Source organism: Apium graveolens, unplaced genomic scaffold (genome assembly GCF_009905375.1).
Source record: "Apium graveolens cultivar Ventura unplaced genomic scaffold, ASM990537v1 ctg942, whole genome shotgun sequence".
NCBI classification, from domain to species: Eukaryota; Viridiplantae; Streptophyta; class Magnoliopsida; order Apiales; family Apiaceae; genus Apium; species Apium graveolens.
In genome coordinates this window covers 9797-37144 of record NW_027421872.1, presented here as the reverse complement: position 1 = coordinate 37144, position 27348 = coordinate 9797, and the positions used below count along the sequence as shown (strand labels likewise).

At 32.5% G+C, this 27348-nt stretch overlaps 2 protein-coding genes across 10 annotated transcripts; both read left to right on the top strand.

The window, feature by feature from the left end:
* Positions 1 to 27: 27 nt before the first annotated feature.
* LOC141705741 (protein EXECUTER 1, chloroplastic-like) lies at positions 28 to 4638 on the top strand. 5 transcript variants are annotated; one of them, XM_074508632.1, is made up of 10 exons: positions 28 to 91; positions 886 to 992; positions 1381 to 1462; positions 1714 to 2226; positions 2325 to 2478; positions 2596 to 2774; positions 3638 to 3712; positions 3875 to 3961; positions 4065 to 4185; positions 4476 to 4614. In XM_074508632.1, the coding sequence occupies exons 1-8, from the start codon at positions 50 to 52 to the stop codon at positions 3959 to 3961; spliced, it is 1239 nt and encodes a 412-aa protein (XP_074364733.1). In that variant the 5' UTR covers positions 28 to 49; the 3' UTR covers positions 4065 to 4185; positions 4476 to 4614. The 5 variants fall into 5 exon arrangements, with proteins under 5 accessions (XP_074364733.1, XP_074364732.1, XP_074364731.1 ...); XM_074508631.1 differs by having other exon boundaries at positions 2325 to 2448; positions 3638 to 3961; XM_074508630.1 differs by having other exon boundaries at positions 3638 to 3961.
* Positions 4639 to 22201: 17563 nt separating this feature from the next.
* LOC141705739 (protein EXECUTER 1, chloroplastic-like) lies at positions 22202 to 26894 on the top strand. Of its 5 annotated transcripts, XM_074508627.1 has the most exons (10): positions 22202 to 22265; positions 23060 to 23166; positions 23555 to 23636; positions 23888 to 24400; positions 24499 to 24652; positions 24770 to 24948; positions 25812 to 25886; positions 26049 to 26135; positions 26239 to 26359; positions 26650 to 26894. In XM_074508627.1, exons 1-8 carry the CDS (start codon positions 22224 to 22226, stop codon positions 26133 to 26135), a joined length of 1239 nt encoding a protein of 412 aa, XP_074364728.1. In that variant the 5' UTR covers positions 22202 to 22223; the 3' UTR covers positions 26239 to 26359; positions 26650 to 26894. The 5 variants fall into 5 exon arrangements, with proteins under 5 accessions (XP_074364728.1, XP_074364727.1, XP_074364726.1 ...); XM_074508626.1 differs by having other exon boundaries at positions 24499 to 24622; positions 25812 to 26135; XM_074508625.1 differs by having other exon boundaries at positions 25812 to 26135.
* The last annotated feature ends 454 nt before the right edge of the window (positions 26895 to 27348 follow it).

Here is a 27348-nt window from a genome sequence, read left to right as displayed (position 1 = left end):
CGTAATACAAACAAATTTCATAAAAATTAAAACCTCTGTGAGTTTGATAATGGCCTCTTCATCTTCATCTTTGTCGACTAAGCATGGGCTTGTAAGTGTTTGATTAAATTTTTCGAGATTTTTTTGTTTGTTCTTCTTGTTTTGTGTTAATAATTTTGTTAATTTTATACAGAGAAATGGAAAATGCTGCGTGTTTTGTACGTGCGTGTTTTGTACGTTTTAGAACGCAGGATGTGAATATTAGATATGGATTTCGTATGTTTAAGTACCGTATAAGCTCTGATACCATGTTAAGTAAACTTCGTCAGATGAAGGCTTAGAGTCATATGTGGTGTGGTGTGATATGTCAACACCAAGATGCGAGTTTAATGAGTATGTAACAAGGGAGTTTTGGTTTGCCTTTCGTTTCTCTAGTACCTTCATGTGACATTACTTTGTTACTCTGTTAGCTTCACATTATAGATCTTCGACAATTTGGAATATAATTTAGCTAGTAATTTGTAATGTTTATATTGGTGACTTCTTTAAGCAATTGAGGTGTAGTACATGAACTTCACCTGTAGTCTAGGACAGAAACATATATGTGATTTGCAAATTAGCATCTGTTACTCATAGATATTTACTCTCTTTAATTTATAGATGTTTCTCTCAGCATAGTGTCTTCATTTTCTTCTATTTCTTCTTGTACATGTGTGTCTGATAGTGAAAAATATTTAGAATGACTTTGTTTCAAAGAAATGGCAACATCATTTACCTGTTCTCCACCATAGACACCATCTTGTGACTTATATACGATATCGAGCAGACATTGTTTTCTATTTCTCTATACATCTATACCTGATGTTTATACAAGTTTATCTCTTCATTATATTTCATTTCTTTCAGGAGGGATGGTGGTTTAGTGTTTGCCAAGACGGTAAAGATCCTTATGGTCACATTATTCAAATTAAGTCGACGGATGGAAATTACTTGGCAATAAGTTATAGTCCATGGTAAGGTCTATAACTTTGTTGCCACTTCTACTGTATACCTACATTTTACTCTGTTTATATTATAGAATATAGTGTAACACTTATACTACATGTCATTTGCTAACATAGAATTTCATTATGATATATGGACTGTGAAAATGATATAGATCATTGTCTCTTCTAGCATCATTTTGGGCATTTTTGTTTAAAGTTTATTATTCTTTAGTTTTTCTCCTAAATCATTTGACTACTGCCTTGTTGGCTTAAAATTTGCATTATCATATCATATTATTTGTGTGCACTTTGTCATTAGTTGATTCATTCTGTCTTTTGTATAAGATGCTTCTTTATTGGATTTCAGTACCCTGCGATATAACTTATTTAATGTGTAATTGTGTTCGGGTTTCAGGCAGCTTGCAACAGCCAATGAGGGTACCCCATTGTTCGAGATATGTGCCCCAATGAGTGAGGAAGGTGAAGACAAAGAGAAGGTACTCTTCACTTGTAAGCTGAGCATGCTCCGATTTTATGCATTTAATACAGCTCTGCTTTTACATTATGATGTAGTATTACATAGTATCTAGGTTTGGAATTGCTTATAGATTTATGTAAAACTGAAAATCTTTCTTACTAAGCTTTTCTTACAAAGCTACCAAGTTTTTTCCACGTGAACTAAGTTCATTGACATAACTCTGCGAGGCCATGATTATACAAGTATTTAGGCTTTGTACATGTGTTATAGGCTATCTACCTGAAGCATAAGGCAGCTCCTCAAGATGGTAAAGGGAAGGATTCTAATGTGCAGCTTGCTTTGCGAGTGTTTCAATTGACGCCATCATTTGAAACCAGTCAGGATCAATGGGCCGAGACACTTAAGAAATTAGCGGTATCAGGTGGAAAAACAGATGCTAACAAAGAGACGTTTATGAAGTTACTGTCTAAACATCAAATTAATCCCAAATCAACTAAGGCTGCAACAAATTCTAGTACTGGTGATTCAGATGAAAAAGACCAAACTGTAATTTGGATTGATTTTTCTGTCGGTGGTCTTAAAGAGAATAACACAAGGAAATTGGAGAAAGAGTTGCTTCAAGTCCCAGGTACGCTAGAGAGGAAAGGTTACTTCAAGTTTTGTTTGACTGTAGAAGAAGACAAAGATCTAGCAGCTGGTGACGATATTCTTAAAGGGTATCGTACTTTAGACCACACCATCTTTGATAAAGTGGAGTGCATTGGCAAGGGAAAGCCCGAAAAGGTTTATTTCTCTTGTTTGTATATCGTGCTTTGTTATTGAAAGTGTACTATCAATTTAGAAATATTATCCTAAAACCTATCTTTGTATACATGTTACAGAATGAAGATGCAGAAAAGTTCTGGCAGCTTATCCGCAGTCGAGCCCTAAATAAGCAACCTTGCCTATCTGGATTAACAATGTTTAATCGCATCGACGTTACAACATCATCTGATCCTCTAACTGGTAGAATGTGGGATAAAATTTATTTGACGTGTGTGTTCAAACACCTATTAAATCATTCTTGTGTCATTCTGTTTTTGCTTCCCATTCCCGTTACTTCCTCATTCAAGACTGGTGTCTTTTTAATGATATTTTCTTATACATAATTAGGGTTATATTTGTGCTCAAATGGCTACATCGTTACGGAAGTTATTCAGATAACGCGCAAGTATGGTCAGTGGCGCAAGGATGGTGAACTGGAGAATCTTTCAAAGAACGAGTCAGATGACTATGTAGTCTATGTTGAAGCTGTAAAACTAACTGGTGATCCTGAGCTGCCAGCTGGAAAGGCAAGTATTTTCTGATATTTGTTTGTGTTACAAAGATCCTTGTGTACATCCTGTTTTAGAAATTTGTTGATTAACATCATTGTTCCCACAATATTTTGTTATCTTGACATTAATTTTATACAGTCAATTTTGAGCATTCTTTCTCTTCTCTAGATTGTCAGTATGTGATTGGTAGACATGATAAGATGTAGAATGAGCATTCTTTGTGTTTTTAAGGGCATTTTAATTCGTGACAACTAGAAAAAGATACTGATATGGAACACTTCTATCATGCTATATCATTTGCACTTTTCTTTTGTCAATTTTGAGCGTTGTTTGTAATGAGTATCATACATGTCTTTCTCTTCTCTAGATTGTCAGTTGCGGATTTTTTTTATATCTTTTTAAACAGTAACTTCTGTTTGGAGTTGTATGAGTAGCAAAATATGTCTCTCTCTTCAGTGAATTGTTAATAATATGTGAACTCTAGAGCTACATTTGTAAATCTGTGACTTCGAGAGTTGATTAGTGGCACATAGGCATATAGGAAGTTTCAATATTAGTGGTAAAAGTTTTCTGCAATGGTTAATTTAATTTCTTATATGATGAGATATGTCTATTACTACCTTCTCTGATAGCTGAATTAAAACTAAAGATAGTTGTCATAGGATGAGGTTACTTAGTTCTATATATTTTAGCATGGTTTGGCGTGGGGTGCTTACTGCTTCTATTCTAATTGTTCGATGTTTAAATCTTAATGTCAAGCATTGTAATATTCCAGTCAATATAGTTTGCTAGGAATACATAAGCCGGGCTCTGTTCTTTGGTTATCTTTCAGATGCATTTACAAATACTTATCTGATAATAGTATCCATTTTCTACAGGTTGCATTCAGAGTAAAAGTTGGGGACAAATATAAACTTCATCCGGGATCTGTTCTAGAAGAAAAATTTGGAGCGGTATATTGTTTATCTTTACTGCTTAAGACTTTCAACGCTTTACAGTTCTTTCAGTCATATTTTACCCCTTTATGTACTATTTGTCCGCGAACAAAATCTGCAATTTTGTTGTGCCATCTGCTATTGAACTAGTAATTGCCATTTGGTCGTTGAGGAAATTAGGTTGCTCTCTATAAGGGATATGGCAGGTTAACTGGTTTTCAGAAATCTGGATGGGTTGATGTTGATCTCTTTATTCTCGGGGGATAGGTGCAGTCTTTTTTCTTTGGTTTCTTTTTGCTTCCATTTCTTGCTTTAGACTTATTTTAAGTACCAGTCATTACAGTGTGTGATAAATATTGTGTAAGTGCAGTATCGCAAAAATGGATTTGCTATTGGAATGCTATATTCAGCTTCAACATATCATGTGTTGAAGTTGTTTAAGCAGCTGAGTCTGCCAAGTGTCTAAAAATGTCACTGATCATGATTTCCAAGTAAGCCCTTTTCCCTTGGCTTCTCAATCTAGTTTATATCATGCAAAAGAACACTGAAATTTGAAATAAGAAAAGTAGTTCAGATATTCATAGTAATTCTTGTCCAGAGCTTATATATTATACAAGAATTAACTTCACAACAACTTTAACACTGTAAATTCGATGTAGAAATGATAGACTTGGGAAACCTGATAACCTATGTCTTGTCGTAATGAGCTTAGATAAACATTTCCATGTCATTATTCTACTAACTAATACACATATGTTTACATCCTGTTGTTTTGTTGCAGCTCACATATTGTGTCCTTTGGCGCTGAGTACTGATGGAATGAACTGCATATCTAATGTAATAGGATGTTAGCTATTGGGTATTTGAACTTTGTTATGTCATCTGTTCTTAGTATGCTACTCTCCAAAGTTTGGATTGTGTTGAATATTAAGAATCGACAAGATTGGAAAAAAAAATCGTGATTAGTGTTGAGCCTTGTTGGCATTTTTATGATGAGACTAAATTTGGTATTTGGTTTTCAAAATTACATCCATGTAGAAGACTGTGTGATGAGAAACCTGGGGTTTTATTATTTTACGAAAGAAATTAAATTTTATTTGATAAAACGAGAATCATACGTGAGAGTCTCCAACAAATTAGTAGGATGAGACTTGATTTCATATTTTTTTGCCAAGTAACATGATTTCATTTTCATTGTAGCTATTTAGCAAACATGGAACTCTAGCCATCAAATCGGCAGATTCGTTCGCTTGTTTTTTGAGATGATTGACAATAATATATCTTCTTGACTCTTCCTATATCTACTTGAAATCACTTACTGAATGGTTATATCTAGGAACTGTACTCATCTTCTTAGTCTTGACAGCTCGCCAATCTGCCATCATTCTCTTACTGCACTCAGTGATGGAGATAGAAGCAAAAGAGAGGATCCTAGAACATACTCTAATCCAAAGGTAGACCCATCTTGTGCCAACAATTTTCGTTCCCACATAACCTTGTACTTACATGAATGATACTGGGACAAAAACCTCCTAACAAAAATCTTGACTTTGTGAGCTCGAATTAGTTTATGATATATATCAGATTTATTTATGATTGGAAAGAAGGTGACCAAAACGGGGTCAAAATTATAGTCAAAAAAGCAAAACCTACCAAAAAGTTGGTCAGTCTTGATATTTAGGAAGGATATTTTTTGTTGAAAATTAGCTTCTCAAATAAAAATGACCGATGTGCAAACTTTGACCACGATCGATTATGAGTTTCAGTCAACTTTTTAAAAAGAGATACTAATTAACGAAGATACGAATGATGGATATTAGTCTATATATAAATAAGAATGTCACCTTGGTTTTGATGATCTAAATTCTTTTTGGAGCACCGTGTTCATTGTTTGCTGCAAGTATTTTATAAATAAATGAATGAAAAAATTATAAATTGAGCTTGATTAGAATTAAAATGATTTCCGTGACAAAATAAATAAATTAAAATGACTTTCATAACAAAAATAATAAATTAAAATGACTTCAAAAGTAAAAATATTCATATATGCGCCTTTTTTGACATTTCTCTAATATACACAAATGTACAATGAACTACAAACATGTTTATTCATTTTTTCTAACATCAACCGAAAGTTCTCAAATATGTGACAGACTTCGAAAATAGACAAGGCATACGAGTCATAATTATCATTCTTTAAACTTGATTACTTATTCATCGTCATAGTTACATAAAAATAAACACACATGTGCACACATATATTAACAAAATTAGTAGATCGTAATTGACATTATATTAATATTGAATAAAAATTTTCACTTGTATCTTGATCCGATTAAGATCCATTCACATCTTAAATTGTTACACGAAAAAAAATGTTTAAATATTTTGATAGATTTCAAAGAAAAAATACCGAATTTGGGGGTATGAATTATCCGTCTCTTACTAATATTAATCGCTAATAGATTATCATGGATACATGTAAATAAAGACACAAATGCACACGTATATTAACATAATTGGAGGTTATTAGATCAATAAACCTTACCATTGAATCTCGTGGAGAAAAAAGTTTTAAAATATAAAAAATTGATGCAAGTCATAAAAGGCTATCGACTATTATTTAGCTCACATGATAATTGTAAAAGTTAATGATGATTTATATAATAAATGATTTAAAATCGAGAATCTTCGAGATCATGGGCTCCAAAGCCTATGATATAGTTTGATCAATATATTTTGGGTTTGAACTTACGTGATCCATATATAATACGGTAGATCCATATATAATACGTCCAAAGGTGAAACAATAAAAAAAGGAAATAATGCATAATTTATATTATAAACTATTAAAATACTAACTTAACAAATTTAAACATTACCATTAGAGATTATTTTTTCATACTTCATTCAATTTTTACCATGAATTGATATATTTAGTTTAAAAACTATATCAATAATTTTTTTTTTGTATATTTAAAATTTAAAGGTAAAGAATTAGAAAAGGGAGAAAGAAAAAAAATTAAAGCAAAAGGCTATGAAATTAGTAAAATTTAATTACCATCGTTTTAATAAAAATAAATTCAATTACTTATTTTTCGGTTTCGCCAATACAAGGACTACCTATGACCAAATTCAAAGAAATATCGATCAAATTATATAAAGATTTTAAAAGCCCATAATGTAAAAGATTATAAATTTATAATCGTTTATTATATAAGTTGTCATTGACTCTGTTTAAGACTTGCTACTCTTTTTTTCTCTTTTCAATTATTTTTTTACCTCAGATTAAATAGTGAGGATTATGGATATAATATTTATTAATTTATGTGCATTTATTTATATGGGTCAAATTTTTTAAGCTAACTTTTGCATCTTATGTGGATGGGCCTGATCCCGTCAATATATATGTGATAAAGGAGTCGGGATCCTCTCCTCCCTTGTCGTGTTCCCTACCATGTCCTCTTTTTCTTATTGGTTAATTATTAAATTTTCAGTGTCATCTGAGATCTCTTTTTTTTATTGGTCAATTAATTATTTTTTACAAATTTCTTTTTTGTCCCACCTTTAATTTATTATTTTCTTTCAAATTTATATAATGTATATTCAATTATTAAAATATTTATTTATCTAATAGTTAATCAATTAAAAATACATTTTATAAATATAAAAAAGGTATTATATGATAAATACTCCTTTTATATTTTCTGAATTAAATTATCAATTGAGAGTTTGTTCTACAAAGTTGAAAACTGTTGATATACTTACAATTTTATTGATACATACTCTGTTGAATTAATATATTTGTATTATCTAATTATACCATAATATATATTAATATTTATATTATATAGAATATAAGAAGGAAGTAGAGATGACAGTAAAATAATAATAACTAACCATAACAAGTAAAGGGGGCATGTTAGGGGACACAGTGGATACTAATTCACAAATTTAGTTATGTGTATGTTAGGGGACATAGGGGATGCTAATTCACAAATTTAGTTGATGGCTTGTAAATGATTGTAGGTTTCATGGAATGATAATTCGCACCCTTAAAGCTAGTATGTTTTTTAAAGTCTATAACATTTTGATGGCTTATTTACTCAAAATATTAATTTACCTAGTAAATCGACCCCGATCTAATCCAGCTATTTTGGTAGCCCTTATATATTTGATATTAGTTTGGAGACGAATTTTATAAAAATCAAATATATCAATATCTTTTGTAGAAGTATATTTTGTGTTGTTAATAGGGAAGGACTAATATTTAACTCAAGTCTAAGTTCAATTCCTTATACTATAATCAATAAGTGTATAAGAAAAATATGGTATTTTATTAAATAAAAAAATTTAACTAATAAGCAATAAAGATGATGATATATCGATAAAAAAAGCAAATCGAGAACTAGATTTCTTCAATTGGTTTCATAAATATTTCACGTCTTGCAATATTCACTTCTCGTACTTTGTGTTATGCCCAAATGTTGGTATAAACAATATTCAGATTAAGATTGATAAAATAGGTAAAATTGAAGGAGAAACGCCTAAAAACTTGGAAAAGATAAGATTAACTTTCCATAAACAGATGGCACGCCCTAAGAACGCGCTGCATTGGTTAAACAGTTGAGTGACCCGTGACCGTTTTGCCTTAAAGGCGCGCCCTTGAACATGACGAGGTGCGTCCAATCGTTGAAAAAAGATAGATGAGTGGCTTAATTGGAGTCTGTCCTATAGTGAGCCTTAGGGCGCGCCCTAGGTAAGGAAGGCTCCTTGGGTGGATCATTTGGACATGATTACTTCGACATGTCCATACTGTGGCTTGGGCAGAATTAAAGTCAGCCCCAAAGATGAATAGTTTAGGGCGCGCCTTATGATGTAAAATGGTATGAGAAACCAAAAGCTGGTGATACAGGGCGGCGCCAACATACAGAGATGTTAGGGCGCGCCTTGAATTTCTACTTGGACATAAGTATATCTTTTATGTGCTGATTAGGTAGATTCTCTAGAAGGCTCAAGGAAGATGGAGATTATTATTACTAACCTACTTGATGCAGGTACTCTATTGAGGAACTCCTTCCTGTAGCATATCTACAGGAAAGGCGGTGTCCGTGGTCAGAGACCTCCAGGGGTATGCCTGGACTGAAGGCCTCCTCCTGTAGTCAATGGGTGTCCTCATTGGGGATGTGGGGTGAAATCTGGTGTGTGCTTTGGGAGCTCTGTCTCTGTAGTCAACGGGTGTCCTCGTTGGGAGACTTCGGAGTATCCTGCACTTTGCACCCAAAAGCTTGGGATCACTTGTCCTGCAATCTGGTAGGGGCTCCTTATCGGGGGACAAGGATGCGTCCAACATTTGGGGTGAACCACGGCTATACCTGCGTCCACGGACTAGAGAAACAGCTGGTAGCGGAGGGTTATCCTTGGCCAGGGAGATGCCTTATCCGTGAAGTCTCGAAGCCGCGGACGAGCCTTGGGCCTTTGTGGTTGGGCCTCATCGGCGGACATTCCTAAAGCTAGTAGAAGACGGTTTCCAGTAGGTTTCCTATTGGGCCTCGGGATAAGAAATCTAAGCCCATTAGGTTTCTTGTTCCCCAAGAATTACGTGGGCTTGATCCCCTATAAATAGGGGTACGTATGCACATTGTAAGGGGTCAGAAGCGAGAGCGCAAAGGAGCCACCACTAACCCTAAGCAATCTCAGCCCCCAATAATCACCACCACCAAATACTGTTCATCTTTTCCGATGAATACTGTTCATCGGATCCACCGACTACTGCTCACGTTTCCGATAAAGAACCGCCATCACAGATCTTGTTTCCGGCTACTAACCTCAAGTTTTATTGTTCCCAAATTCCTCCGTCAACACTTTGCTTAAAATAATTCTTCTTAAGTTTATGTTATTTTCTCTCAAGATACAAAATAGTGCCTACGATTTGAACTTGAATTTCGATTCTCGGAAGCTCCGCCTAAGTTCATGAACCTTGAAGAATCAACCTCACTATAGGTAATTGATTGTATTATAGTTAATCGATCAATGTTGCTCTACTTTGAACATCAGATGATCCAATATGATTTTCGATGGATGAATTATTCGTTGGTGGGACAATATGCATTATTCTCAGAACCATGAGTTCTTCTAACTGGCTCATCTCCATCATCTTCACTTTTATAGAACATACCATATATCCATATCATTTTAATTTGAATGCATTGCGATAACCTTCATATAACAATATTTGGATATTATTTCACCAAAGACAACATGTACAGATTCTATAACGATGTCGAGTCTTAGATTGTATATTAGGTAGGCCCTTATAATTACATATTCAATAAAAATTATTTCTTCTGCTTTTGCTTTCAATTTTTTAGGATGCTCACTAAGATTTCTTAACACAAAATATTTGCATTCAAATATATGCAAAAAGCTTATTATTAATTTCTTTCCTTTCAATAATTAAAATGGTGTCATGCCATGTGCTTTATTGATTAAAGAGATATTTTGAGTGTAACATTCTGTATTGATTGCTTCATCCCATAAATATGTTAGGAAGTTTTGATTAACCAATTAGTGGTAGTAGTCGTAGTAGTAGGCGTTGTCCATAAATTTATAAGTAGGAAATACAGAATCTTCGAACTCAAGGGTTGCCTCATATAAACCTCATCATTATGTCTGCTATGGAGAAAAGCGTTATTCACATCCAGTTGGTGAATATGCCACCTTTTCTGTATAGCAATGGAAAGAACAAGCCGAACTGTAGATGATTTTATAACAGGACTAGAAGTATGATGGAAGTAAATGCATGAACATTATTTAAACCCCTTGGAAACAAGTCTGACTTTGAAATTGTCAATACTTTCATCAGGCTTATATTTTATACTAAAAACCCAGTTACAATCAATAATATTTTTAGAAGCATCAGCTGGTTCAAGATCCCATGTGTGATTTTGTAAAAGAGCAATAAATTCGGCTTTCATAGCATTCCGGCAATGAACATGTTTTTTGGCATGCTTGTATGATGTTGGCACATAATAAGGAGATGTAGTAACTGTAAAACCATAGAATTTATTTGGCTTGTAAATATTATTTTGAGACCTTGTTATAATACGGCTATTTTGTATTGGTATGTCAGAAGTGGGAGAAGAGGTTATGGAGTCATTTTATGACTGAATGGTGGCAGTAGAATTTGAATATATCATATCTGGTATGGAGGACGATGTAGAATGTGAATGTGATGGAGTCAGAGTGTCATTAGATGAAGTTAAAGAATTACTTGAATATTACGGACTTTCCTGCTATGCAGTAATAGGTACAGCTCTGGATACATTTAATGGCAGTAGAAGTTCACTTAAATTTGGATGGGATGTTTCTGTGGAGATAAGAGAAGCAGGATCAGTAGTACTGGTTGGTAGATCCCAATTTACGGAGGAAAAATATGATGAATGGATATGAATAGAGTGAAGAAAGGAAACCTATTCTCACAAAAACAACATCTCTCGAAATATACAATATTGAGAGATAGGGTTCAAAGCTCAAATGGTTGTAATATTGTGTAGAAAAACCAAGGCATAGACATGGCTGGGATCGTGGTTCTAACTTACTCGCAGTATAGATCCGAAGCCACGGATAACATAAGCTACCAAAGACAAGAATATAATGTTAATCAGGAGAACTTCGAAACAGATATTCATATGGTAATTTATTTCCCAAGGTAGACATTATCATTCTATTTATGAGGTAAACATTATGATGACAAGCAAAAGACCAAAAGTCTAATGGCATTAAATTTTGATGTAAAACGGTTTTTGCAGTTTCTATAATGTGGCGGTGTTTATGTTCTGCAAAAGCGACTATTTGAGGAGTATATGGTGGTGATTTAAGATCTTCAATCCCTTGTGTGTGAAGATGTGACTGTAAACTAGGAAATTCACCACTTTCATCCGTATATATGGACTTAATTTTAGTGTAAAAAATTCTTTCAACCAGATACTGAAATTTTTGAAAAACTATTTTGACATCAGTAGTAGATTTTATTTTGTAAAACCATGAATACCTGGTATAATGGTCGACAAAAATCATATAATAATATTTCCTGTCAATGGAAAGAAGTGGTGCAGGACCTCAGGCATCCATGATAATTATTCAAGAGATTTATTGGAATTAGGAGAAATTGAAAAAAATGGCAATCGGTGGCTTTTATTACAGCAAGAATCACAAGATAATGAGTTTTCAGAATTACAAGGAACTAAAATTGAATTCAAAACTAATATTAAGGATTTAAAGTTGGGGTAGCCCAAATGCCACAATTGTAGAGAGGACTGAGTTTGAGATGAATACATAGTGGGTGGAGAAAGCCTATTCTTATCCTGGACGACGCACACCAGAGCCGATCCTTAACATGAAAAAATGATGGAAAAAATTTAATAGACATATTATTGTTTTGATAAAACTGAGTTACTGATATAAAATTTAATTTTATAACATATGCACATAATGTATTAGACAAAGTAAATTGATGATTAGTAGTGTAAAAAGACGTGTTATCAGTATGAGAGATAGCAATTGATTTACCATCCCCCATAGTTAATTTCTCGAGTCTAGTGTAGTCTTGAGGTGACTAAAAATTGTGGACATCGTTTGTAATATGGTGTGATGCACCAGAATTTACAACCCATGAACTGGAATAAACACTATGTGCGAGATTGGCTCTGGCTTTCATGTTGTTGTCTGACTTCGTACGATACATATTGGCTGTATGCCCAGATTTGTTGCACAACTGACAGCGCACTTTATTAGAAGATGGAAAAGACTGATTATGCCATGACGTACCTTATATACGAGTATTACGAGCTTGATTATGATAATTTCTCCGAGGAAGCCTGTTACTAGGAGCTAGAAAACTTTTCTGGATATGGGCCGCGTTAAACAATAGCAGCCGTGGCTGAAATAGACAAATTAGGAGCTGACGGTTGGTGACTCTCAGTGTACTTAAGGAAGAACTCATGATTCAAGAATTGATCAAATAGTTCTTCACAAGATATGGGTGATTCGCGAGCACGAATAGCAGATGCTAAAGGATTATATTCGGAGCCCAGACCACCGAGTATTTTGATAACTAATTCCGTATTTAAAACTGGAGACCCGACTGTTGCTAATTTGTCACTGATGGACTTGATGTCACGGAGATATTCAACAACCGAACGGTTTGCTTTTGAAACTTTTCTTAACTAGATCACGTAGTCTAAAGATACGTGTTTGATATTTATTAGCAAATGAGGTATGTAAGGATTTCCAAGCGGCATGAGCATCGGGAGCAGTAGTAACTGAGGCCAGAATTGCATTATGAATAAGTTTATTTTGGCGAAATTATAACTGGTCTCCGAATTTGGAGAGCTTTTATCTCCTGTAGTAATGGTGGATGGTGGAGCCGATACAGAACCATTAAGATGGAAAAAAAGTCATAGCCATGAAGAAGAAGCTTAAATTGGGCCTTCCAAGTTGTGAAATTGTGACTGCAGACGAGTTTAATGGGCAGTTGTGATGTTGGATTAAATTGAATCAACTGCGCAGTTGTTGATATTGTGGAGCTGTTAGGATTAGAGATATCCACGAGTACGAATGATTGATATGTGAACATGAAGAAAAACTTATGACGATTAGTCCTTAGAGCTTTGATACCATAATATGGGTTAAACTGATCTTCCGTCCTATTTACCTCCCTTGGTGTCAATATATATACAATATAAATCCTATTTAGAGAATATAGGATTAGTATTATCTAATGAAAAAATATATCTTTACTATACATATTTATCCTTATCATTACAGACTAGATAAGTACTATTTATGCGACCACTACAAGAAAAACGGGTATATCCTACCGTCGAATCGGTAGGAAATGCCCCCAAAATTGATAGAAAATGACCCAATTCCTACCGATAAGGAACGATAGGAAATTACTAAGTGGGAAATGACATTGGTGGGAAATGAGTATGATCACAGTCAACGTGGGCCCCACTTGGTGATGTGGACAACCACATGTCAAGGACTCGCATGCCAAGTAAGATGCCATGTGGAAATACAAATTTCCTACCACTGGTGGTAGGAAATAGGTATGTAGGAAATATGACCAGTGGTAGGAAATTAGGCCACTTGGTAGGAATTATATCAGAATACCATGTAAACACCATTTTCTACCAGTCATTTCTTACCATCCTCGGTAGGAAATACCTTGTTGAAGACAATACGAAATAACTTGAAGATGGTAGGAAATAGCTTGAAAATAGTAGGAAATAGCTTGAAGATGGTAGGAAATAGCTTGAAGATGGTAGGAAATAGCTGGAATGTGGTAGGAATTTCTGGTTAAGTTTTTTTAAAAAATAATTCATTGATTTAATATATAACATATTTCCTACCAATATCAATGTCTAAATCTCAAACAAACAACCAAAATCGAAAATCATACATCATAAAATACAATTCATCTTACCACTATCATTTTATTTATAATTATATACCATACAAATGTACAAAATTTACAAAAATTACATGAAATCAAAAATTATGATAAACTCCAAAATTAGTTACCCCCAAAATGGGTCATCATCGTTTAGTCCTTCATCAACGTTCGAAATCGCTTTCTCCATTTCTTTATCTTCAATCCATAAATTTCGGTTTGCTTGTATTATGTCCAATCTATTTAAATAAGAAGTAAATAAATAAAAATTAGTATCAACAAATAAAAAACTAATACATAAACAAAGTATCACAAAAACTAAAAAACACATGATAATATGAAAACAATTGAGATGAATGAGGTGAGGTGATTAAATTTGATTAAGAGACGTATGTAAATTGAATTTTTAGTGAAGTGAGAAGAGAGAAAATAATAGATGCAAGAGGGGAGAGGAAGATGAAATGAGGTTAAAAAGAGAGAAGAGAGAAGAAGTAGAGGATGGGTATAATTTTGAATTTTTGAATTTGGCAAAAAATTTGAATTTTGATTTAGGCACCAACTTTCAAATTTTTGATTTTTTTTGAAAATTTTGGGCATTTCCTACCGAATTGTGGTAGGTTATAAGTTTGTACGAAAATTTTGAATTTTTCAGTTTGGAGCCATTTGAATTTAAATTTTGATTTGGGCGCCAACTTTCAAATTTTCGAAATATTTGAAACTTTTGGGCATTTCCTACCGACTTGCGGTATGTTATGAGTTTGAACAAAAAAATTGATTTTTTTTTAATTTGGGGCCATTTTGGTTTTAGCGGTTTATTTTTGAATATTCATTATAAAATCATTGAAAATGAAATTGAAAAATTTTATGTTTTGCGTGCATCGTGATAATTGTTTTAACATCCCTACGGTTCGATCATTGATATATATTTTTTTAAAAAATAGTTATGTAACCCTAATTTAACCCCTAAATTTCAATCCTTAAATATACAATATCTCTTATTCAAATTTCTAAAAAAAATTTGTTGAATTTCTTTTTTTTGGTTGAGTTGAATTATTATCATTCCTTGAAAACTTATGTTTGTTAAAATATAATTGCAAATGAAGTTAAAAAAATTCTAATTTTTAAAAAATGTTTATGAATGATCCAACCTTACAGATGTCAATATCTATATATTTTAGTGATATTATAAAAATTGAAAAAAATAAATAAAATGTATTGGGTTTGCTATTTTAACATTCAACTAGTAGTTTCACCAATACTTTTTATCAGTCTTTAGTCCCATACCGATGTTTTAAATTTTTAAAAAATGTTTATGAATGAGCCAACCTTATAGATGTCAATATCTATTTATTTTAGTGATATGATAAAATTTTTATAAAAGAATAAATGTATTTGGTTTGCTATTTAACAGTCAACTATTAGTTTGACCGATACTTCTGACTATTGTTTAGTCCCATACCGATGTTTCAATTTTAAAAAAATATTTATAAATGATCCAATCTTACACATGTCAAGATCTATATATTTTAGTGATATGATAAAATTTTTAGAAAAAAATAAATGTATTTGGTTTGCTATTTTAACAAGTAGTTTGACCAGTACTTCTTACTAGTGTTTGTTCAATATCGATGTTTCGATTTTTTATAAAATGTTTAAGAATGATCCAACCTTACAGATATCAGTATATATATATTTTATTGTTATGATAAAAATTTTAGAAAAAATAAATATATTTGATTTGTTATTTTAACAGTCAACTTGTAGTTTGACCAGTACTTCTTAGTAGTGTTTAGTCGCATACCGATGTTTCAATTTTTTAAAAAATGTTAATGAATGGTCCAAACTTACTGATGTCAATATCTATATATTTAAGTGATATGATAAAAATTTTAGAAAAAAATATATGTATTTGATTTGCTATTTTAACAGTCAAATAGTAGTTTGACCACTACTTCTTATTAGTGTTAGTCCAATATCGATGTTTCAATTTTTTAAAAATGTTTATGAATGATCCAACTTTACAGATGTCAAGAACTATATTTTAGTGATATGATTAAAAATTTAGAATTAAAATATATATTTAGTATGCTGTTTTAACAGTGAACTAGTAGTTTGACTCATACTTCTTACTAGTGTTAAGCCCCATATCGATGTTTTGGTTTTTTAAAAAATGTTTATGAGTGATCCAACCATATAGATATCAATACGTATATATTTTAGTGATATGATACAAGTTTTAGAAAAAAATAAATGTTTTTGGTTTGCTATTTTAACAGTCAACTAGTAGTTTGAGCAGTACTTCTTACTAGTGTGAGTCCAATATCGATGTTTCAATTTTTTTAAAAATGTTTATGAATGATCCAACCTTACAGATATCGGTACCTATATATATTAGTGATATGATAAAAATTTTATGAAAAAAATATATTTGGTTCGCTATTTTGACAGTCAACTAGTAGTTTGACTAATACTTCTTAGTAGTGTTAGTCCAATATCGATGTTTCAATTTTTTAAAAAATGTTTATGAATGATCCAACCTTACAGATGTCAAGATCTATTTATTTTAGTGATATGATAAAATTTTTAGAAAAAAATAAATATATTTGATTTGCTATTTTAACAGTCAACTAGTAGTTTGACCAGTACTTCTTAGTAGTGTTTAACCGCATACCGATGTTTCAATTTTTTAAAAAATGTTTATGAATGATCCAACCTTATAGACGTCAAGATCTATCTATTTTAGTGATATGATAAAAAATTTAGAATGAAAAAATATATTTAGTATGCTATTTTAACAGTGAACTAGTAGTTTGACTCATACTTCTTACTAGTGTTTAGTTTCATACTGATGTTTTGATTATTAAAAAAATATTTATGAATGATCCAACCTTACAGATGTGTCAATATCCATATAATTTAGTGATATGATAAAAAAATTAGAAAAAAATAAATGTATTTGGTTTGCTATTTTAACAGTCAACTAGTAATTTGACCAGTCGTTCTTACTAGTGTTTAATCCCATACCGATGTTTCGATTTTTAAAAAAATGTTTATGAATGATTCAACCTTACAGATGTCAATACGTATATATTTCAGTGATATATATGATAAAAAATTTAGAAAAAATAAATGTATTTGATTTGAAATTTTAAAAGTCATCTAGTAGTTTAACTACTACCAAATTCAATTTTATTTAAAAAAATGACAAATAGTTGGTAGGAAATGTAACTAATTGGTAGGAAACTTAACTAGTCATTTCCTACCGCTTCTTGGTAGGGAAAATCATGTGAGATACAAACCAATCACAATATAACACATTAGTCCATTAGTGCTGAGTAGACAACCTCATTTCCTACCGCATCGAAGTGGTAGGAAATGAGTCATACAGATCCATTTCCTGCCGAGGTAGGAAATGAGATGCACAAAACCTACCACGGTAGTGCGGTACAAAATACTTTGCTTAAAACGATGTCATTTTATAAGTGGCAATTTTTTTGAAAAAATGACGTGGAAAAATGGGTACACCTTTAGCCATTTGCAAAATTCACTTCTTGTACTTTGCTAAAAATAAAGACAACATGTGTATAGATTTTATAACGATGTCGAGTCTTAGATTGTATATTCTGTAGGCCCTTATAACTACATATTCAATAAAAAATATTTCTTCTGCTTTTGCTTTCAATTTTTTAGGATGCTCACTAAGATTTCTTAACACAAAATATTTGCATTCAAATATATGCAAAAAGCTTATTATTAATTTCTTTCCTTTCAATAACTAATATGGTGTCATGCCATGTGCTTTATTGATTAAAAAGATATTATGAGTGTAACATTTTGTATTGATTGCTTCATCCCATAAATATGTTAGGAAGTTTTGATTAACCAATTAGTGGTAGTAGTCGTAGTAGTAGGCGTTGTCCATAAATTTATAAGTAGGAAATATAGAATCTTCGAACTCAGGGGTTGCCTCATATAAACCTCATCATTAAGTCTGCTATGGAGAAAATCGGTATTCACATCCATTTGGTGAATATGCCACCTTTTCTGTATAGCAATAGGAAGAACAAGACGAATTGTAGATGATTTTATAACAGGACTAGAAGTATGATGGAAGTAAATGCCTGGACATTGTGTAAACCCCTTGGCGACAAGTCTGACTTTGTAATTGTCAATACTTTCATCAGGCTTATATTTTATACTGAAAACCCATTTGCAATCAACAATATTTTTAAAAGCATCAGCCGGTTCAAGATCCCATGTGTGATTTTGTAAAAGAGCATTAAACACGACTTTCATAGCGGTCCGCCAATGAACATGTTTTTGGGCATGCTTGTATGATGTTGGCACATAATAAGGAGATGTAATAATAGTAAAACCATAGATTTTGTTTGGCTTGTAAATATTATTTTGAGACCTTGTTATAATACGGCTATTTTGTATTGGTATGTCAGAAGTGGCAGAAGAGGTTATGGAGTCATTTATGGAGTCATTTTATGACTGTATGGTGGTAGTAGAATTTGAATATATCATATCTGGTATGGAGGAAGATGTAGAATGTGAATGTGATGGAGTTAGAGTGTCATTAGATGAAGTTAAAGAATTACCTGAATATTGCAGACTTTTCTGGTATGCGGCAATAGGTACAGCTCGGGATACATTTAATGGTACCTGAATATTGCAGACTTTTCTGGTATGCGGCAATAGGTACAGCTCGGGATTATTTTAATGGCGGTGGAAGTTCACTTAAATTTGGATCAGATGTTTCTACGGAGATAAGGGAAGCAGGATCAGTAGCACTGGTTGGTAGATACCAATTTAAGGAGGAAAAAAAATGATAAATGGATATGAATAGAGTGGAGAAAGGAAACCTATTCTTTGTGGTAGGGTAACGGTTGTTCTTTGCTTCTTTATTATAGTGCAATTTGCAAAATTAAAATTAAGGGGCGTATTGAACTAAGATTTTAAAGTAATTTTTTCATTCATGAAATCCAGGTGCATTCAACTGGGATTTTAAAAAATGTATCAGAATTTAATGGTATTCAACTAGGGTTTTAAATTATGCTAGAAAATATGGTGGTATTCAATCAGGATTTTAAATTATGGTTAAAAATATGATGATATTCAACTGAGCTTATTTAAAATCCATTAAAATCTGATGATATTCACATGCTGAAAGATGTTTTTGAACTTCATAAAATGATGAATTTTGTGGGATTGTTCAATGTATTTTATGGTTTTTGAAATTCGACCATAATTCATGAGATTTTGAAGGATTCTGTTTAAATCCTAAAGACTCTTCATCAACTCTACAGGGGGTGTATTGAACTGGAATTTTAAAGGATTTTTTTTAATTCATATAATCTAGTTGTATTCAACTGGGATTTTAAAAATGTATCAGAATTTTATGGTATTCAACTAGGATTTTAAATTATTCTTCAAAATCTGGTGATATTCAATCAGGATTTTAAATTATGCTTAAAAATCGGATGGTATTCAACTGAGCTTATTTAAAATCCATTAAAATCTGATGGTATTCACATGCTGGAGGATTTTTTTGGACTTCATAAAATGATGAATTTTGTGGGATTGTTCAATGTATTTATGGTTTTTGAAATTCGACCATAATTCGTAAGATTTTGAAGGATTTTGTTTAAATCCTAAAGACTCTTCATCAACTCTAGATGGGGTGTATTCCACGATCTTCATACACGTTCGGATACAACAGATTAATTTCATACCAGAGTCCAAAAATAAATAACTATAGATTAAAAAAGGATATACCAAGTGTTAGAAAATGGAAAGTTTGAAGCATATTTTATATATGTTCTTGATATGATTTCCGAAAATTAACACTTGGAGGTTGTTCCTTGACATGAGGACTTAAACTTGCATATTTGGATCTAAGATATTTTCTTAGTGGAATCCATGAATATATTGAGACAAAGTTGCTTATTTGAAATGGGTTATGGGGATTTTGTCCCACATTGATATTGTAAAAGAAAGATATTGAGTTTATATAGCATCTTTTGTTAGTGTTGTTTACAACTACTAGCATAAGTGGAATGATTGTGTGGCCTAGTACTAGTGGGAACTCTTATATTTTTCTTTTCTATTACAAGTTTAATTATTTATATTGATTATTTAATTATTAATATAAAATATATTGAGTAAGGATTATTTTAATCATACTCTGAATATATTTTGTAATATTAATATTAATTAATCAGGATATAATATAAATAATAAGGAAAACCCATTTTGTTTACTTTTTCTGTTTTGTTACTTGGTGTACCTCATCGAGTAAAATAGAAGAAGAGCAACTTGAGATGCCTATATATTGAGAGGTATACTTGAGATTAAAAAGACAAGTCTCGGTGCCTACCTCGCAAACATATTACGAGGATGCCCCCAAATCTGGAGATCAAGATGGAATAACTGGCCACAACTCAAATCAACAGCTTTCATAACCACATGCTTCAATATTTTGGGTGTTTTTTCATAATCCAAATGTTGTATTTTTATGACCCGCCACATTTCCGGGTCGGAGCAGATTTGGCGCCATGTTTTACACACTTTTCGAGCACTCGTCAGCACCTCAACTGCACCTAAACGTATGAGAATTGATGACGTCAGCTCCGCCGGAAGTGACAGCCAGTTCCGGCTCCTCTCCGCAGGCGGTGGCAGCGGATTCGACGGGCACACCATTTGATTTTCTTTTTGGAGAGGGGTCGGGTTACCAAATGAAAGAGTGAAATAGAGCGTCACAAGACTTGAGAAATATATCATTAGATTTACCAAATGAAAGAGTGAAAATAGGTATGTTTATGATATTCCGGTGATCATAATTGTAAATTTGATTCGATTATAAAAAAGCCGATTTTCTACTAAGTATCCAATGAATTGATCAAAATTGAAATATATATTATGTGAATTGAGTATGACCGGAAATAAGTAAGATTAGTACTTAAAATAATTTTATATTGATGATAACATAATTATTTGATCATAAATATTTCTAAAATTACATAATATTATATTAAAAACACTACTTTTATTAAAAAAAATATTTGATAAGTCTCGTAAGTTGAAAAATGAATAAGTTATGATCCGAAATTATCCGAACCGAATTTAATCGAAACTCAATTTTATTTGATCTTTATCCAAATTATTTTAAATTTTAATTCAAAATAGACTCGAATCGAATTGCATCCGACCCGACCCGAATAGTCTCCAAATATATTATCATACGAAAGTGAACACGATCCCAAATTGATCCGATCCGAAAATCGAACCGATTATTCAATTTGTCAGGTCTGATATGTGCCACTGAAATTGACCATCAATTAAGAATTTTTTAAGCAGGGTTGTAAAAATTGGGAATCGGGGAAGATCAGTCGAGTTACCGATTTAGGATTAAATGAAAATCGGGGATTAATCAGAATGATTAATTGGAATAAAAATCGGATGTATTTTAATATTAAATTATATTTAATATATCATTGTCATTATATTAGTTATTTATTGACAAATATATATTTATTATATCGTAATTTCTATACTTATTCATATTTCAATTAATATAGTATTTTAATTTTTAATAAATAATTATATATACTCCAATAAAAAAAATTAGTAAAAATTAATCGAATTTCAAAAATAGAATCAATCAAATATTTTGTAGGAAATTAATCGAGGATTAATCGCTTGAATCGGGATTTATCAGGAATTTTTAAAATAACACTTTCAAGGTGCAATGACTTGAAAGTTGAAAGTACCAAAATAAATTGAATGAAAAATATTATTATTATATAAGCTTTTAACTAACAATAAACTTGTGTGGCCCTACCTATAACTTTTGCCTCCAAAAAAGCTACTTTTAATTCGTGATTGATGGAGAATTTTATTGGTGGAGAATTTTGTGTATGCACAGGGTACATCATTATTAATAAGCTCCCCACCAATAAAATTTTGACAACTCATTAATCACGGATTCTTAACATGTGCCCACAAGAAAATTCGAAAAACGTAATACAAACAAATTTCATAAAAATTAAAACCTCTGTGAGTTTGATAATGGCCTCTTCATCTTCATCTTTGTCGACTAAGCATGGGCTTGTAAGTGTTTGATTAAATTTTTCGAGATTTTTTTGTTTGTTCTTCTTGTTTTGTGTTAATAATTTTGTTAATTTTATACAGAGAAATGGAAAATGCTGCGTGTTTTGTACGTGCGTGTTTTGTACGTTTTAGAACGCAGGATGTGAATATTAGATATGGATTTCGTATGTTTAAGTACCGTATAAGCTCTGATACCATGTTAAGTAAACTTCGTCAGATGAAGGCTTAGAGTCATATGTGGTGTGGTGTGATATGTCAACACCAAGATGCGAGTTTAATGAGTATGTAACAAGGGAGTTTTGGTTTGCCTTTCGTTTCTCTAGTACCTTCATGTGACATTACTTTGTTACTCTGTTAGCTTCACATTATAGATCTTCGACAATTTGGAATATAATTTAGCTAGTAATTTGTAATGTTTATATTGGTGACTTCTTTAAGCAATTGAGGTGTAGTACATGAACTTCACCTGTAGTCTAGGACAGAAACATATATGTGATTTGCAAATTAGCATCTGTTACTCATAGATATTTACTCTCTTTAATTTATAGATGTTTCTCTCAGCATAGTGTCTTCATTTTCTTCTATTTCTTCTTGTACATGTGTGTCTGATAGTGAAAAATATTTAGAATGACTTTGTTTCAAAGAAATGGCAACATCATTTACCTGTTCTCCACCATAGACACCATCTTGTGACTTATATACGATATCGAGCAGACATTGTTTTCTATTTCTCTATACATCTATACCTGATGTTTATACAAGTTTATCTCTTCATTATATTTCATTTCTTTCAGGAGGGATGGTGGTTTAGTGTTTGCCAAGACGGTAAAGATCCTTATGGTCACATTATTCAAATTAAGTCGACGGATGGAAATTACTTGGCAATAAGTTATAGTCCATGGTAAGGTCTATAACTTTGTTGCCACTTCTACTGTATACCTACATTTTACTCTGTTTATATTATAGAATATAGTGTAACACTTATACTACATGTCATTTGCTAACATAGAATTTCATTATGATATATGGACTGTGAAAATGATATAGATCATTGTCTCTTCTAGCATCATTTTGGGCATTTTTGTTTAAAGTTTATTATTCTTTAGTTTTTCTCCTAAATCATTTGACTACTGCCTTGTTGGCTTAAAATTTGCATTATCATATCATATTATTTGTGTGCACTTTGTCATTAGTTGATTCATTCTGTCTTTTGTATAAGATGCTTCTTTATTGGATTTCAGTACCCTGCGATATAACTTATTTAATGTGTAATTGTGTTCGGGTTTCAGGCAGCTTGCAACAGCCAATGAGGGTACCCCATTGTTCGAGATATGTGCCCCAATGAGTGAGGAAGGTGAAGACAAAGAGAAGGTACTCTTCACTTGTAAGCTGAGCATGCTCCGATTTTATGCATTTAATACAGCTCTGCTTTTACATTATGATGTAGTATTACATAGTATCTAGGTTTGGAATTGCTTATAGATTTATGTAAAACTGAAAATCTTTCTTACTAAGCTTTTCTTACAAAGCTACCAAGTTTTTTCCACGTGAACTAAGTTCATTGACATAACTCTGCGAGGCCATGATTATACAAGTATTTAGGCTTTGTACATGTGTTATAGGCTATCTACCTGAAGCATAAGGCAGCTCCTCAAGATGGTAAAGGGAAGGATTCTAATGTGCAGCTTGCTTTGCGAGTGTTTCAATTGACGCCATCATTTGAAACCAGTCAGGATCAATGGGCCGAGACACTTAAGAAATTAGCGGTATCAGGTGGAAAAACAGATGCTAACAAAGAGACGTTTATGAAGTTACTGTCTAAACATCAAATTAATCCCAAATCAACTAAGGCTGCAACAAATTCTAGTACTGGTGATTCAGATGAAAAAGACCAAACTGTAATTTGGATTGATTTTTCTGTCGGTGGTCTTAAAGAGAATAACACAAGGAAATTGGAGAAAGAGTTGCTTCAAGTCCCAGGTACGCTAGAGAGGAAAGGTTACTTCAAGTTTTGTTTGACTGTAGAAGAAGACAAAGATCTAGCAGCTGGTGACGATATTCTTAAAGGGTATCGTACTTTAGACCACACCATCTTTGATAAAGTGGAGTGCATTGGCAAGGGAAAGCCCGAAAAGGTTTATTTCTCTTGTTTGTATATCGTGCTTTGTTATTGAAAGTGTACTATCAATTTAGAAATATTATCCTAAAACCTATCTTTGTATACATGTTACAGAATGAAGATGCAGAAAAGTTCTGGCAGCTTATCCGCAGTCGAGCCCTAAATAAGCAACCTTGCCTATCTGGATTAACAATGTTTAATCGCATCGACGTTACAACATCATCTGATCCTCTAACTGGTAGAATGTGGGATAAAATTTATTTGACGTGTGTGTTCAAACACCTATTAAATCATTCTTGTGTCATTCTGTTTTTGCTTCCCATTCCCGTTACTTCCTCATTCAAGACTGGTGTCTTTTTAATGATATTTTCTTATACATAATTAGGGTTATATTTGTGCTCAAATGGCTACATCGTTACGGAAGTTATTCAGATAACGCGCAAGTATGGTCAGTGGCGCAAGGATGGTGAACTGGAGAATCTTTCAAAGAACGAGTCAGATGACTATGTAGTCTATGTTGAAGCTGTAAAACTAACTGGTGATCCTGAGCTGCCAGCTGGAAAGGCAAGTATTTTCTGATATTTGTTTGTGTTACAAAGATCCTTGTGTACATCCTGTTTTAGAAATTTGTTGATTAACATCATTGTTCCCACAATATTTTGTTATCTTGACATTAATTTTATACAGTCAATTTTGAGCATTCTTTCTCTTCTCTAGATTGTCAGTATGTGATTGGTAGACATGATAAGATGTAGAATGAGCATTCTTTGTGTTTTTAAGGGCATTTTAATTCGTGACAACTAGAAAAAGATACTGATATGGAACACTTCTATCATGCTATATCATTTGCACTTTTCTTTTGTCAATTTTGAGCGTTGTTTGTAATGAGTATCATACATGTCTTTCTCTTCTCTAGATTGTCAGTTGCGGATTTTTTTTATATCTTTTTAAACAGTAACTTCTGTTTGGAGTTGTATGAGTAGCAAAATATGTCTCTCTCTTCAGTGAATTGTTAATAATATGTGAACTCTAGAGCTACATTTGTAAATCTGTGACTTCGAGAGTTGATTAGTGGCACATAGGCATATAGGAAGTTTCAATATTAGTGGTAAAAGTTTTCTGCAATGGTTAATTTAATTTCTTATATGATGAGATATGTCTATTACTACCTTCTCTGATAGCTGAATTAAAACTAAAGATAGTTGTCATAGGATGAGGTTACTTAGTTCTATATATTTTAGCATGGTTTGGCGTGGGGTGCTTACTGCTTCTATTCTAATTGTTCGATGTTTAAATCTTAATGTCAAGCATTGTAATATTCCAGTCAATATAGTTTGCTAGGAATACATAAGCCGGGCTCTGTTCTTTGGTTATCTTTCAGATGCATTTACAAATACTTATCTGATAATAGTATCCATTTTCTACAGGTTGCATTCAGAGTAAAAGTTGGGGACAAATATAAACTTCATCCGGGATCTGTTCTAGAAGAAAAATTTGGAGCGGTATATTGTTTATCTTTACTGCTTAAGACTTTCAACGCTTTACAGTTCTTTCAGTCATATTTTACCCCTTTATGTACTATTTGTCCGCGAACAAAATCTGCAATTTTGTTGTGCCATCTGCTATTGAACTAGTAATTGCCATTTGGTCGTTGAGGAAATTAGGTTGCTCTCTATAAGGGATATGGCAGGTTAACTGGTTTTCAGAAATCTGGATGGGTTGATGTTGATCTCTTTATTCTCGGGGGATAGGTGCAGTCTTTTTTCTTTGGTTTCTTTTTGCTTCCATTTCTTGCTTTAGACTTATTTTAAGTACCAGTCATTACAGTGTGTGATAAATATTGTGTAAGTGCAGTATCGCAAAAATGGATTTGCTATTGGAATGCTATATTCAGCTTCAACATATCATGTGTTGAAGTTGTTTAAGCAGCTGAGTCTGCCAAGTGTCTAAAAATGTCACTGATCATGATTTCCAAGTAAGCCCTTTTCCCTTGGCTTCTCAATCTAGTTTATATCATGCAAAAGAACACTGAAATTTGAAATAAGAAAAGTAGTTCAGATATTCATAGTAATTCTTGTCCAGAGCTTATATATTATACAAGAATTAACTTCACAACAACTTTAACACTGTAAATTCGATGTAGAAATGATAGACTTGGGAAACCTGATAACCTATGTCTTGTCGTAATGAGCTTAGATAAACATTTCCATGTCATTATTCTACTAACTAATACACATATGTTTACATCCTGTTGTTTTGTTGCAGCTCACATATTGTGTCCTTTGGCGCTGAGTACTGATGGAATGAACTGCATATCTAATGTAATAGGATGTTAGCTATTGGGTATTTGAACTTTGTTATGTCATCTGTTCTTAGTATGCTACTCTCCAAAGTTTGGATTGTGTTGAATATTAAGAATCGACAAGATTGGAAAAAAAATCGTGATTAGTGTTGAGCCTTGTTGGCATTTTTATGATGAGACTAAATTTGGTATTTGGTTTTCAAAATTACATCCATGTAGAAGACTGTGTGATGAGAAACCTGGGGTTTTATTATTTTACGAAAGAAATTAAATTTTATTTGATAAAACGAGAATCATACGTGAGAGTCTCCAACAAATTAGTAGGATGAGACTTGATTTCATATTTTTTTGCCAAGTACATGATTTCATTTTCATTGTAGCTATTTAGCAAACATGGAACTCTAGCCATCAAATCGGCAGATTCGTTCGCTTGTTTTTTGAGATGATTGACAATAATATATCTTCTTGACTCTTCCTATATCTACTTGAAATCACTTACTGAATGGTTATATCTAGGAACTGTACTCATCTTCTTAGTCTTGACAGCTCGCCAATCTGCCATCATTCTCTTACTGCACTCAGTGATGGAGATAGAAGCAAAAGAGAGGATCCTAGAACATACTCTAATCCAAAGGTAGACCCATCTTGTGCCAACAATTTTC